At 48.8% G+C, this 14,588-nt stretch overlaps 1 protein-coding gene and 1 non-coding gene across 2 annotated transcripts; one reads left to right on the forward strand and one right to left on the reverse strand.

Moving 5' to 3' along the window:
- Positions 1-889: 889 nt before the first annotated feature.
- On the forward strand, positions 890-8,235 carry PRDM13 (PR/SET domain 13). Its single transcript, XM_008139927.2, has 4 exons — positions 890-1,033; positions 2,447-2,578; positions 2,850-2,970; positions 6,515-8,235. Exons 1-4 carry the CDS (start codon positions 890-892, stop codon positions 8,233-8,235), a joined length of 2,118 nt encoding a protein of 705 aa, XP_008138149.2.
- A 2,242-nt stretch (positions 8,236-10,477) lies between these two features.
- Positions 10,478-10,584, reverse strand: LOC114231243 (U6 spliceosomal RNA). The gene has a single exon (XR_003617209.2). It is a non-coding gene; the product is annotated as a U6 spliceosomal RNA (small nuclear RNA).
- Positions 10,585-14,588: the final 4,004 nt, after the last annotated feature.

A 14,588-nucleotide genomic window follows, 5' to 3' on the forward strand; every position in this document is an offset into this window, starting at 1 on the left:
GTGATGCACGGCTGACCTGTCTCCCCAAACTGCTGCAAACGTTTCACATTTTGGGGCGAAACTGGACGGAGGGAACATAAAGCTGTTCTGAATAGATGACTGGCCTGAACCCAATCCCCTGAAATGGTAATATGGTCGTTATTTAAAAAGTGTAGGTATTTTCTGGTGTTTTCCCATCAAGTACCTGCCTAATTTCTGTATGGCACACGCCAGAAATCAATAGAAGTTAACAAGTCCTCCAAACAGTCCCCATCTCTTTGTTTAATCTCCTTTACAATAAAGCCAAGGGGAGAGAATTAAAAATCTTTGAAGTAGACCCAGGCTCAAAGGAATCAGCCAAGTAGACTTAAAGTAGTCACTTATTTCCCAAAACTGGTTTGTCGGCGAACAATAAAAGGAAGCAAAATTTATGGAGAAATTATACAGTGGATTTGTCACTTAAAATATCGTAACTGTCTCGAGGACAATACCCCATGCTGAGGATTAATGGTCCCGCCGGACCTTTGATTCACCAGCGCCTTTTCTTCGCCCTTGACAAATTGGATTTTTAGGAATGGGAAGGTCGCCTGGACCATTGTGCGCCAGCCATTCAGAGGGCTCGATTATGCAGGAGGCTGAGGGAACCACTCCATGTGACCCTCTCGGGTGGGACTCTGCAGCTGCTCCGCAGCGCAACTCTCTCACCAAACTCCGCGCCCTCGCGCCGGCGGTGCCAAAAGGCGCCCGCCCCGATTGAAAAGGCGCGGTGCGGGCCCCGCAGCGTCACTCCGGGGGCGGAGGACGCACGTCGGGGCGCTGCTCCCCGGCTCGCGCGCGACTCGGGCTCTGTCACTCGAGCCCCGAGGAGGACCCGGAGCGCCCGAGCGCCTGACGGGGCGCGGCGGCAGCGATGCACGGAGCGGCCCGCGCCCCGGCCGCCAGCGTGAGTGCCGATTGCTGCATCCCGGCCGGCCTGCGCCTGGGGCCGGTGCCGGGAACTTTCAAGCTGGGCAAGTACCTGTCAGACCGCAGGGAACCCGGGCCCAAGAAAAAGGTATTAGCCATTCTGACCTTGGACCCTTGTCCTTCGCCTCCCTTTCCCCTGGCCTCGGAAGCGGGTAGATAAGAAGGGGGTGATGGAGTGGTTCGTTACCTGCTAACTACGCCAGGTGGAAGGGGACTCAGATGATTGCCCGAAAGTCGCATTAACTGAGAGCTGAACGTGGGCCGGGCTGAAGGTAGAGGACGTGGCTGAGAGGAGACAGCCCCGGGTGGGGGCAAGGGGCTTTTTGCGTGCCCTTGCCGGGACCACTCGGAACCCGTGGTTGCCCGCAGCTCTGGGGTCTCAGCAAGGGCGCGGATGTCCCCGGCCTCTTTCCGCAGATGCTCCTTTTTACCGCTTTACAACGCTCAGGGCGTTGAGGACTTTTGATACCTCTTTCCTTCAATATGCTTATTTGAGGCTTAAATTTACCTTAGCATAATTTAATCTCATCTCCGAAAAAATGTCAGTTCCCAGACCCTCCCCACATTTCTCTTCCCGCGGATGTCTGCTTGTGGGTTTGGCGTAAACGGGTGGAGGGTTAGCTTTGACGCGGGCTCCGAGCGCCCACCGCGCGGGGCGCCGGGGTCGGGGGCCTGCAGCCGGGCTCTGAGAGCCCAGGGTCACAACTGGGAGGCGTCCAGGCGAACCCGCCAGCTTTCACTCCCCGATCAACATCGCAAAAGCTGACCAGAGAGGGGTTTTCAAGGCCACTGCCCGCCCCCAGGCGTCCCAGCCAGCGTAGTTCTGAGAACAGCCCCCTGGAAATGAAGGTGGTGGCGGTGGGGGTGTGTGGGGGTGGGGTGGGACGGGACAGGACCCTAGCGTTGGCTTGCCGCTGCCTGGAGCTTCCCTGTAAGAAATTTCTCAGGTGCTCCGCCAGCGGGACGCGCATCTGGCTGCCCACCCAGGCGTCCTCTCCTCCGCAGTCTAAAGCCGCCTTTGCAGCGCACTACGCCTTTAAACGCGCTTTAGTTGCTTGTAAACGGTTAGCCTCTCTGTTCAAACATTTTCGCTGCTTGGGTCGCCGGCACCTCCGTGCAGTGCAGGGAGAATGGGGGTGGGCTGGATTGAGAGGGGCCGGGGGACCCTGACTTCCTAACATCACTACCCTGATAGTTGGGCTGCTCTCAGAACCACGAGAGGGAGAGCTAGCGTGGGGGTGGGGGTGTCTTGGTATGTGCTCACCCCTAGTGTTGCCAAGGTGGGGCGGGAGGGGGGACTGTTATACTAGACAGCCTCCCCTCCTCCTTCCTCCCCCAAGCAAAGGTCCTAAGTAATTACCCTCCTCCCAGCAGCCCCCAGCGATCTGGCCAAAGCGAACACAACCCAGTTCCTGAACCGGGTGGGGTGGGGATGAACTCTCCTTCTGGGCTGTGGGCCTGGCTGTGGCGCGGGGAAGAACCTCCACTGCTTGTGTTGCAGGTGCGCATGGTGAGAGGGGAGCTGGTGGACGAATCGGGGGGCTCCCCTCTGGAGTGGATAGGGTTAATCCGGGCAGCCAGGAACCCCCAGGAACAGACTCTGGAAGCTATTGCAGACTTACCCGGAGGACAGGTACTGTGGGCTTCCCACTGCCAATTCTATCTACCTGACCGCCATCAATATTAAGGGCAAAGCGCTTTAGCTCCAACTCTCACTTAACTGTCCCAGGTAGATACTATCATTTTCCCGATTGAAGAATGAGGGAGGTGAGACGCAGAGAGGTCCAATAGTTTTTCCAAGGTCACACAGCGTCTGAGCCGGGATTCGAACCTTTCCTGCCAGTTGTCTTTTTGACCAATTACCTAGGAAATGACAGCAAGCTGTCCTGTTCCTTGCGTCCCAGATCTTCTACCGAGCGCTGAGAGACGTCCAGCCCGGGGAGGAGCTGACCGTGTGGTATTCCAACTCTTTGGCTCAGTGGTTTGACATCCCCACGATTGCAACTCCGACACACGACGAGAAAGGTATGCCTCTGAGAGGGCCTTTAGGACAGACCGGGTGGGCCAGAGTCCAGCCCTCCCCGGTCTTTGGGAACCCTCCCCAGACTTGAAAAGCCTTTCTCTTGCTTTGTGTAAAATATGAACTTCATGGGGATCATCTTTTCCTATTGCATATCCAAAAAGACAATTGTTTACTCCATTAAGAACCAGTAGCCCCAGTTGGTTCGGCTCAGCAGATAGATTATCCACCCTCAGACTGTAGGGTCCCGGGTTCGATTCCGATCAAGAGCACAGGCACCTCAGTTGCAGGCTCAATCCCTGGCCCTGGTTGGGCGCATGCAGAAGGCAACCAATCCATGTGTCTCTCACATGATGTTTCTCTCTCCACCTTCCTTCCACTCTCTCTAAAAATCAATGGAAACATATCCTCGGATAAGGGTCAAACAAACAAACAAACAAACAAACAAGAATCAATAAAGAAGCTGTGACATATTATTAGGGTGATCACATCAAGAGCTCCAGAAAGCACACAAACCTGGAATGCTCTTAGAAGGTGGAAGGCATCTCTTCTCTCCCCCGTTTGAAGGAGAATAATGTACTTCTGCAGCATTTTAGAAGCATTACGGTACTTACAGCTGGTCAGTTGGCAGATACTGAGGCCCTTCCATTTAAATGGTATTTATGCACTTTCCTCTCCCTACTTAAATCGAATTTGGGATGTATCCCAGTTTCTTCTCAGATTTATTTGATTCCTTCCAAAGCCAAGAGTGGATTTATGCAAATTAAGGTGCAGTAACTAAAGAGAAAACATTTCAAAACTTTCCCCAAACACTGAAGAACACTTCCTGTGGAAAAAGCTGGGATGTGCTAAAGTAGTTAAGATCCAAAAACTCCCTTTTAATGCTTCCATGACTTTTTCCCTTGCCAATTGTTTATCTGTAATTTTCCCTAAAGACACAGTTAATATTTAAAGTCACCATGATACATGCTGTGAAATATTTTAGCATGCTTTCCTCCTGAATTGTCTGTTCAGTCTCGTATCTTTATAGTGTTAAAGAAATGAATCTGAATGTGGGAATTAAGAAACACTTCATGAACAAGGCAGAATAAGTTCATTCAAACAATGAATTGTTTCACTTCAGAGTATCTGTCTTCTGTAAATTAATTGTATTGATTTTTTTGTGGGTAAATTTGTATGTACAGTATTCATAAAAATTATTCTCAAGTAGTTTGTTACTTGCATCACATTATATTAAATTCTCTTGTCAACTTCTTCCTGTAAAAGAGAAACATGACCAAAGCCCTATAGTGGAGAACTTAAAAATCTGCAACTACAGACCAATTCTGAGGGCTACTGGCCTCTAGGGGCCATGCATTTCTGCACAGAACAGCCTTCCTTGGGCACCCTAAAATAGGATAAAGGCAACTTGTTTGAGTGTTGGACCTCATGCTTTCATTTCAGCCAATAGAGCTTACAAATGTCATATAGTAACAGATGTCAAAACAGACACCATGTTCCTTTGGGCGAATGTATGGGTTATTTTGAATCCTGACTTCCCACCTTTGAGATGCTTGAAATCTTGACAACCTTAGGGTTACATGAAGGAGAGCAGGTGAGGTCACTTATGAAGTATGTTTGATACTTTTGGCATAAGTTGGAGTCCAGAGAACATGTCAGTTGGTTAGGATCAACTGAAAAAGAAATATATTGAAACTGAAAACATACATTTGCTTATGTCTTAAAAAGAGGAAGAAATAAGTAGGGATGCTGCTATTCGTCCAATATTCACTAATTCTAGTGAATTTCAATTCCATAGTAAGATTAAAGAAAATACTGACCCTTTGTTTTAGGAACAAAGCCTACTTGGCTTTGCATTGAGCTGAGTCATTCTGGGCAGCCTCTGAAAACTCCTTTAAAAAGTGGTGAGGAGAGGGAGGTTCTGAACTTGAGAGAAGGGAGTTAGTTAGAAAGACTAAATCAACATACTTACCAAGAGAACCCAGGTCTCTTCTCTCTTTCCTTCAAGATTTATTTTACATGGTTGTTCAATACAAGGTAACAGAAATATTGAAATAATCTTATCCAAGTCTTTATCCTATCCAATTGGGATAGGATCTGATAGGCAAATCTCCCCCCTCCACTCCCTTTTCCTTTCTGCTCTCCCTGTGGCTTCAGCTGGAATAAACTGCTTCTTACTTGAATTTTCACTTTAGTTATCTGGGGGTTACTACTTGCTTTAGGCAAAGCCAGAAGTAAAATACACGAAGGGAGGAAGATCTACAATTTTTTTCCCATTGCTGTTTTGTAGTAATGTTTTAGAAAGTTGTGCTTCTTAACTGCATGGAGGGAAAATTTAGCTCTTCCATTACATTTAATGAGACTGACATTTACTTTGTATACTTCCTTGTGGCTCAGCTAACTTTCTTTTCACATCAATCCTTCCCTTCAGTATCATCAATAAATGTTATTACCAATAACATTTAAAAAGACACCCAATTGCAAATCACTGCTCTCTTCACAGAGGTAACACATGACCTTTTTGAATGAATATTAACTTCCACCATGGGGTCAGAATCTGTTTCATACATGTATCTCTTGATTGTGTTCACAGGCCCTGCGATAAAATAAAAAACAGCTAATGTTCATAATATTAAACACAAAAAATATTTGACAACGGAATATGTACACAGATCCTAGTAGACAATTGTGCACGTATTAAAAGACTTTACTAAGCTTGGATTTGTGCAGCTATCTAGGAATTAATTAATTAAAAAACCGACAACATAATGCAACATTACCCTTCAGTTTTTAGAACATCAGGACATGGGACTTTTTCTTTCTCCCATCAAATTAAGTGGGGTTAAAGAGGAAATAAAGATACAAATAATTTAGAAGAATAGTGAATCATAGTCCCTATGTGGTCCTTCACTTGGTCACGCTCCAGGAAAACCTCAGGCAAAGTGTTTAAGGCTGGGAGGGGGTGAAAAGGGTGGGGAGTGGACATAAAAGACATTGTTCTATGAAAAGGGATGATTACATATGGCCCATACATACAGGATATTGTCTCGCCTGGTAATGAGGCGCTCACGACCATTAGATTGTCCTTTGTTTAGTTTATCCAAACTCCTTGACATACGCCACCTATTCTGCAAACGCCAACAGATGGGCCCAGGCACAGCACAGCCTCAACACTTGATTTAAAGCAACAGCTGCTCTCTGCTCCGTCTCTTCCCTGGCCAGTCTGCCTGGGCTCTGCTCTCCCAACGAAGATTTGCTCCGATGGCCCGGATGGCCCGGAGAGAGTCTTCGTTGGAACCGCCCAGATCACCTCTCTTGGCCTCTAAGTAGTTCCAGAGGATGAAGATGACGACAAAGTTGGCCATTTAGGGTTTCTCGGGGACCTTGCTCTAGTGAGGCTACTGAACTCAATTATTTCCGGGGACCCAAGACTACTGCTTCCCTCCCATAATGCTGGTCAAAAGCTGGGTTTTGCCTTGGGTGCTCTGGCGCTTTCTATCTTACTGATTCGCCTCTCACAGGGTCGCTTTTCTACTCTTTCTCGCCCAGGGGAGGAGCGCTACATTTGCTGGTATTGCTGGAGGACGTTCAGATACCCCAACAGCCTTAAGGCGCACCTACGTTTCCACTGCGTGCTCAGTAGCAGCGCAGGCCGCGCCTACCTGCACCAGGAGCACGCGCCTCGCCAGGGCGCGGGCCCCGCCGCAGATGGCCTTTGCCTCCCTCCGAAACACCCAGTGCCCGACTTCGTCGGGGCCGCCATGGCGGGCACTCTGCGGCCCCATCCGCAGGCACCGCCGCCTATCCCGGCCTGCGGCGCGAGGGAGAGCATCAAGCGCGAGGCCACTTCTGCGCTCTCGGTCACCTCCCCGACCCCCGCCAAGTGGGGGCCGTCCAAAAAGAGCAAGGAGCACCCGGACCGCGCCCTGGACACGAGCGGGGCCGCCCGGGGACAAGGCCACTTCCTGGGCATCATGGGAGGCTCCCCAGCGGGGGGCGGCGGCCTGGCCTTCTACCCGGGCGTGCGCTCGGCTTTCAAGCCGGCCAGTTTGGCCAGGACCGCCGCCGCCCTGGGCGACGCCTACCGGGAGGAGGGCGGTGGCAAATCCGGGGCTGGTCTGCTGGGAGGGGGACGGGCGGGAGGGCGCCCGGGAAGCAGGGAGAACCCGGCGGCGGTAGGTTTGGGCCATCACCATCACCACCACGCTCACCACCACCACCACCACCACCCGAAGTGCCTGCTCGCGGGGGACCCGCCGCTGCCGCCCCCGCCTGGTTTGCCCTGTTCCGAGGCCCTGCGCATCCCTCTGCTCCCCGGACCTCCGGAAGAGGCGTCTGCCTTCAAGCACGTGGAGCGCGCCCCGCCCGCCGCCACCGCGCTGCCGGGAGCCAGATGCGCGCAGCTGCCCCCGGCGGCTGGCGTGCACCTCGAGCGCTGCGCGCTGCCGGCCCTCGGCGCGAGCGGGCTCAAAGCCTTCCCCGGGAGCGAGTGCAGCCACCTGCCCGCCGTCATGCCCGCCTTTACGGTCTACAACGGGGAGCTACTGTATGGCTCGCCGGCCGCTGCCGCTTATTACCCGCTCAAACTGCACTTCGGTGGGCTGCTCAAGTATCCGGAGTCCCTCTCCTACTTCAGCGGGCCCGCAGCAGCGGCGGCCACCCTCAGCCCCGCCGAGCTGGGCTCCCTGGCCAGCATCGACCGGGAGATCGCCATGCACACGCACCAGCTCTCCGAGATGGCGGCTGGGAAAGGCCGCGGCCGCCTGGACGTGGGGACACTGCCACCCGCCGTAGTGGCGTCGGGTGGCGCGGGGGGTGGCGGCAGCGGGGGAGGCGGCGCGGGCAAGCCCAAGACAGGCCACCTGTGCCTCTACTGCGGCAAGCTGTACTCGCGCAAGTACGGGCTCAAGATCCACATGCGGACGCACACCGGCTACAAGCCGCTCAAGTGCAAAGTGTGCCTGCGGCCCTTCGGCGACCCCAGCAACCTCAACAAGCACATCCGGCTGCACGCCGAAGGCAACACGCCCTACCGCTGCGAGTTCTGCGGCAAGGTGCTGGTGCGCCGCCGGGACCTGGAGCGCCACGTCAAGTCCCGCCACCCCAGCCAGAACCTGCTCGCCAAGGCGGGCGACGGTCCGGGCGCGGAGCCGGACTACCCCCTGGACCTTGGGGAGTCCAAGAGCGACAACGACAGCGACGTGGACGTCTGCTTCGCGGACGACCAGAGCGACCCTGAGGCTGGGGGTGGCGGTGAGCGCGTCTCCTAACCAGTCTTCCGGGGAAAAGTGTGTGTTGGGATAGTGGACGGAGAGAAGTGGGGGTTCTCTTTTGGGGGGAGAAGAACTCCTGGTGGTGAGAAGCAGGACCTGGTTGACAAAGTCGTTTTTTTCAAAGGTTGAGAGGTGGCTTAAAGAAATCTGGCCTCCTGGGCAGCCTTCGGGGCTGGGTCCCGGCGCGCTCCAGGCCTCTGGACTCTGCCCAGGCCAATTGCTCTCGAGGTTTAGGGTCGCATTAAAGTGAAAGTCACTGCATCCTTGAGGGCGCCGATTTTAACTGCCACGTATTTTAAAATTGTTTTTGTTTTCTGTGCCCTTTGAAACGACGTTTTGTGTGTGTATTAGCATTTCACTGCATAGGTAAAAGAGTAGTAACAATTGCATAGATGTGGCATCCATACAACTTGTTTCCATTTCATCTGTTCTTGTCAAAAACTTCTTGGCGCATTGAATATATATTGGTAGCAGGTGTACAAATTGGTAAAGTTGCAATTATTTATAAGAGAATAATGACAAATGTAAAAATCTAAAGCATGCATTTAAGAGCATGCAATGTATAATTTTAAAGAAAAATCTCCTATTTGGTAGAGTACAAATGTGATGTATGTTGTTTTGTAATGAATGATGTACAGTGGATTCAGTATTTTGTCTTGGTTCAAGTTTGTGCAATCTTTAATAAAAATAAAGATACAAATGAGAGTTGTTCACATGATTTCAGCAGATTCTTTAAAGAAATAGTTTAGGTTGCAGACAATTTTCAAAGAGACGCCATAATTAAACAAATCGTACAACACTTGAATACTTTGATTATTCATAGAATCAATGTTAAGTAGTGTTGTAATAGGGAAATATACCATTTTCAATATGTGCATTTCACAGGCTCCCAGATAGCAAGCAGGAAAATTGTTTCCTGAAACCATTTTTAATCATGTTAAACATCTTTATGTTTATGGGAAGGACCTTCAAGAAACCCACATTTCTTGTCAAAAAGAATTACAAAACTGTTGAATCATTATTTTTTGTTATGTACCATTTTGACAGAACTTTCATTGAGAAGCAAAACAAAACAAAACAAAACAAACAAAAGGAAACTTGCTTTTATGATTCACATACTTTAATAGTCATACAACAAATACTAATGGAGGAGGATCTATTTTTATTGGAGGTGCTAATCTATTTGCTCTATGTAGGTTTCTTTTCCCCCATGTACCCCTTCCAATAATCTCATGCTGTGGCAAAGGTCCTATTTTACAGAAGCGAAACTATACTCTTCAAGGTATATTAGAACAGCAAAGTTAGAAGCAGTGCCTTTATCTAAGGGCATAAAATTATTGCTAGCTAATGGAAGGCTATCCATTATATAATTCTGTGAGTTAAAATTGGAAAGTACTCTCTCCTCTTTCTCCCCCCTCCCACCCCCTCTTCATACACTGGGGGAGGATTGCTCTGCAGTTGTATAGGAAGTGTAGGATTTGTCATTCCCTCAGCTAAGGGCAGGATGTATACTAAGAGCCCAGTCTGCAGTGCTCTTCCCAGAGGGTGGTGGGAAGATTCTAATAAGTCATGAGAGGTTCTGAATATGCTCCCTGATGATTTAAGTCAGTTAAAAATGCCCTATATTTTTGGAATCCAGAGTAGGGCAGCACTCTACTATCTCTCAGTTGGGAACATGGGCTCAGTCATTGGGTGGCTGACAGGGACTTTTTCTGACTCATCACAGCAGGAGGCATGGATTGGGGGGAGGGTATCTGACTTGGTGGTGAGAAAACTTTTGCTGGAAATGAGTGTGCATGTGTGCACGTGTGTGCGTGTCAACCTACCAGAAAATGTTTTCCTTTGTAAAAGGAAGCCTAAAGAGAAACAAAAATATGTGGATTAACATATGGTGTCAATAATATGACATTTATTGAGGACCTATCTTGTTCCAGGTCCTTATGCTATTTGCAATTCTTTCTTCTCCACAGATGATTATTGTGGGCTTGTCCCTCCAGTTTCAGTGATGGCCCCGCCACACAGAAGTGGAGGCGAACCCCAGCATCTGTCTGTTCAGCCTGAGCTCCAGGGACCAGGGCTTCTCACCACCTGCTTAGTATCATGATCCTGCCCTTTGAAGCAATCATTACTTAAAACCAAATCTACCCTCACAGAGAAATATTGGAAAACTTTTCTGAAGTCAGATCGTGTTAGGCATCAGGGAAAGTGGGAAAGGCTGCCCGGATTTGCAACATAGGAACATTTTTTTTAATGCTTCACGAGTTTGTGTGTCATCCTTGTGCAGAGGGCATGCTAATCTTCTCTGTACCATTCCAATTTTAGTATATGTGCTGCTGAAGTGAGCACAGGAAAAGTTTTTATCAGTTATGAAAATCATGTTTTCTTTTCCCATTTCCTAGCTTAGTACTAAGTCCTATAACTCTCGTTGTGTGGAAATAGACTTTGAAGAAACACATTAAAAATAGTTTAGTGAAAGGAAATACATTTAGATGGATGAAGATTTAATAAAACAAACAAACACCCTCTAGCCTTCTGTTTTCCCCTTTATAAATTGATATTTGTATGTTATAAAAAATAAAAATTGAACATAGATTTAAAAGACTCTTAATCACAAGTCATTTGTAATTCTCCATAGGTTGTGTCAGATAACCTGTAGGTCCATAGATGTGCGCACTCCCACATCAGTAATGCAATTACTTATTTCAATTGCAAAAGTCAAATCAGTGATATAAAATCAGTAACAATATAACTTGTTCAAATGGTTCAGTTGAATTAGTGTTTCTCAGATCATTTCTGTCATCTCCTATCCCCTTTTCTTCACTCCCACCCCCAATTCTCAACACTTCTCATCCTGGTGACCACAAATAACTTTGAGAGTTTATGCTAAAGCCACTAGAAATTTCTGAGATTTTATTTTATTAAAAATATATTTTATTGATTTTGTACAGATAGGAAGGGAGAGGGAGAGAGCCAGAAACACCGATGAGAGAGAGAAACATCGATCAGCTGCCTCCAGCACACCTCCTACTGGGGATGTGCCTGCAACCAAGGTACATGCCCTTGACCAGAATCGAACCCGGGACCCTTGAGTCCGCAGGCCGACACTCTATCCACTGAGCCAAACCAGCTAGGGCGAAATTTCTGAGATTTTAACGGAATATTTTGTACCAAAAGATTTTTAAAAAGGGATTCATGCCTTTTAGAAGTGAGAGACTGTAGATTGTTTGGGCCTGGCTAATTTGGATGTTAAAATAAATCAGATAGAGGTGAGTTATAGGCTTGCCTCCACCACTTTCTCACTTGACTTCTTGGGCCAATCTGTCTATTGCTTCAATGGTCTCATCTGTAAAGCTGGTGAGAATAAACAACAGGGTCAGTGTGAAGAGTGAATGAGTTAATGCAGGTAAACTGCTTAGAATCAAGCCTGACACATATTAAGCTCTCAAACAATGCAGGGAGAGTAGACATCAGGAGAAAGAGGAGAGGGAAGAGAGGGAAAGAAGAGAATGGGGGAGTAGAGATTGGAAGAGACACAGGTTATAAAATGAAGAGGGGGGAGGAGATGAAGAAGAGAAGAGAAATGGAGGGAAGAGAAGTGAGTTTGTGCAGAGAGGCTGGTGTGTGTGTGGAGGGGGAGGGCTCTCTGGCTCCCCCCCCTCCCTATTCAAACCACTCAGAGCTAGCAGTAAATTTAACACCGGGAAGGGTCCAGCTTTTTCTTTTAACATCCAAACAAGTTTTTTTTTTAAAAAATTATAAACCATTATAATCTTATGGGCCCAGGAGCTATACTCCAAATGCTAGCTGCCCTAGCTAAGGTTAGCTCAGTTGGTGAGAAAGTGGTCCCATACTCCAAGGTTGTGGTTTGGATCCCAGGTTGCACATACAAGCAACAAGCAACGAGTGCATAAATAAGTGCGACAACAGACCGATTTCTCTTCTCATCTCATCTCATCTCATCTCATCTCATCTCATCTCATCTCATCTCATCTCATCTCATCTCATCTCATCTCTCCCTCATCAATAAGTAATAAAATAAAATAACTCTAGCAACTCTGTGATTTCATTTTGAGGATATCAAGGAACAAGATAAAGGTTTCCCCCCTTTTATAGAAGCGTTAACATCTTTTTGCAAGGACCCTCCTCTCCCTTTGGTTTATTTCCAGTCCAGGATAAGCTCACATCCATTACAGTAAGTGAAGCCCTTTCATACTTTTGCTAGAGAGAAACTTTTCCAGATCCCTTACCAGGCTATCTTTCTATTTTGACCTCAGGCACGGATTCAATTGGTTCGCAGCGATTAAGTGAACCGGAAGAAGAATGCTCTTCATCGGTTTTCACTAATTTTTGAAATGCTCGGCGGCGCTGAGAGCGAAGAGTTTCAACAGGAAAGCGCAGCGGAGGTGAGCGCCCGCACACCTCTCCGGAGCCCAGCGGAGAGCGGAGCGCGTGGCGAGCGCTGCAGTTCCTCCAGCTTCTCCTCTGGGGAAAGCTGGTCTGTGCCATCACTTGCCCAGACTCTAAGGCAAGGAGGCGCGTGGCGCGGGGCTCCAGGTTAGAGCTGCGGCTCAGGAGCTTTGGGGGTGCGGGTGCTGGGGTCCCAGAGCGGAGAGGGCGGTGATGGGCCGCGCCTCTTTGGTCCGAAAGATCTCACTGACTCATCTTTTGGAGCCAGGGTTGCTACGGAGGGGGCGGCTGCCCGGTGCAAAGGTCTGAGCTGCGCTGCCCCTTGGGAACCCCTAGCCCAGTGGCGGCGTCGCGTTTGGGCTCCTGCTACGGTGTCACCCAGTCCTGTAGGGCTCTCCCGGGCCACAGCTTGGCTCTCCCTCGGAACAGGGGTTTTGGGGGGCTGGGTTGGGGCAGAGATTTGGGAGCCCCCCGGTGTTTAAGTGTACAGTCCGGAGCCCGGCCGAGGAGGGAGACCAGGACACCGCCCTCCTCCCCGCCCCCCGCCCCCCACTCCCCACCCCGCGCCCAGCTAGTCCTTGTTTAAAGTGCCTTTGCCCTGCTCTGGCGCGGAGCTGCGACACCAGTGCAGCGTGCCCGGGCCATCTGCTGCTTCCCCAAAGGGAAGGGGGCAGAGGCGCTGGCGCCGTGGGTAAGCCAGACTTGACCCTTGGCCACCCAGGTGTGTGCTGTGAAGGGGAGCACTCACCAGAGGCGGGGCCCGCCCTATTTAGTTCCAGAAGGAGCGTGGCGCTCGCTCTGGGCTGGGTGACCTTCCTACAAAAGATGAAAGGAGCGCTTCTGTCATCTGCGATTGTAGTTTAATTCAAATGAGGTGTAACTGGTTGTAGACAGACAACTTGTTAATGCCTTTGGCTTGCAAACCATCCGAGCGGGGTCCCTTCAGAAAAGGGACCGAGATTGGGTGGACTGAATATATGCGTGTGAACCCTTTGAAGACACTGATTTTATTTCAAGTACAATTTGTTTTAATTGTTTAAATTTTAGCTTTTTTTTATGCAAGTAGGTAAAAACTAAAGCGCAAGTTATCAAAGACTATAAAAGTGATAGCATCAAGACAGATTTTTGGTATTCACAAACAGGTTAAGAGGGCCATTTTTATGTAGAATGAGGAACTTTTATTAAAAATATATTAGAGTCCTAGGCGGTTTATCTCAGTGGAAAGAGCGTTGGCCTGCAGATTGTAGGGTCCCAGCTTCCATCCTGGTGAAGGCCGGGTACCTCCGTTGCAGGCTTGATCCCCAGCCCACGTGGGCTCTCTCACTTTGATGTTTTTCTCTCTCTCTGTCTCTTCCCCCTCCCTTCCACTATCTCTAAAAAATTAATGGGAAAATATCCTCAGGTGATGATTAACAACAACAAAATGTTAGATATCCAAATATCATGAGTATTCTCCACTTTTTTTCTACACACATATGCTTTTGCATAATTCAGTATTGTAGGAAATGGCTGCAAAAACACACTTCCCATTCTTTTTTTAAAACTCTTTTTTAAATTTTTAAATTTTTATTGATTTCAGAGAGGGAGAGAGAGAGAGAGATAGAAACATCAATGATGAGAGAGAATCATTGATTGGCTGCCTCCTACACACCCCCTACTAGAGATCCATCCTGAAACCTGGGCATGTGCCCTTGACCAGAATTGAACCAGGGACCCTTCAGTTCACAGGTTGACACTCTATCCACTGAGCAAACCAGCCAGGGCAACACATTTTCTATTCTTAATGTTGGCAGTACAGTAATGTTCCTGAAAGTTACTTTAAGTAGAGAACTATTTAAATTCCAACGTTCCATGGCAAGTTACATTTGAATGGGAAACACTCAATTCCAGTGATTTGTGCAGAAAGCCTCAAGTGGAAATGTCTTATGTGACAGGAGATACAG

The sequence above is a fragment of the Eptesicus fuscus genome, chromosome 10 (assembly GCF_027574615.1).
Source record: "Eptesicus fuscus isolate TK198812 chromosome 10, DD_ASM_mEF_20220401, whole genome shotgun sequence".
Lineage (NCBI taxonomy): Eukaryota > Metazoa > Chordata > Mammalia > Chiroptera > Vespertilionidae > Eptesicus > Eptesicus fuscus.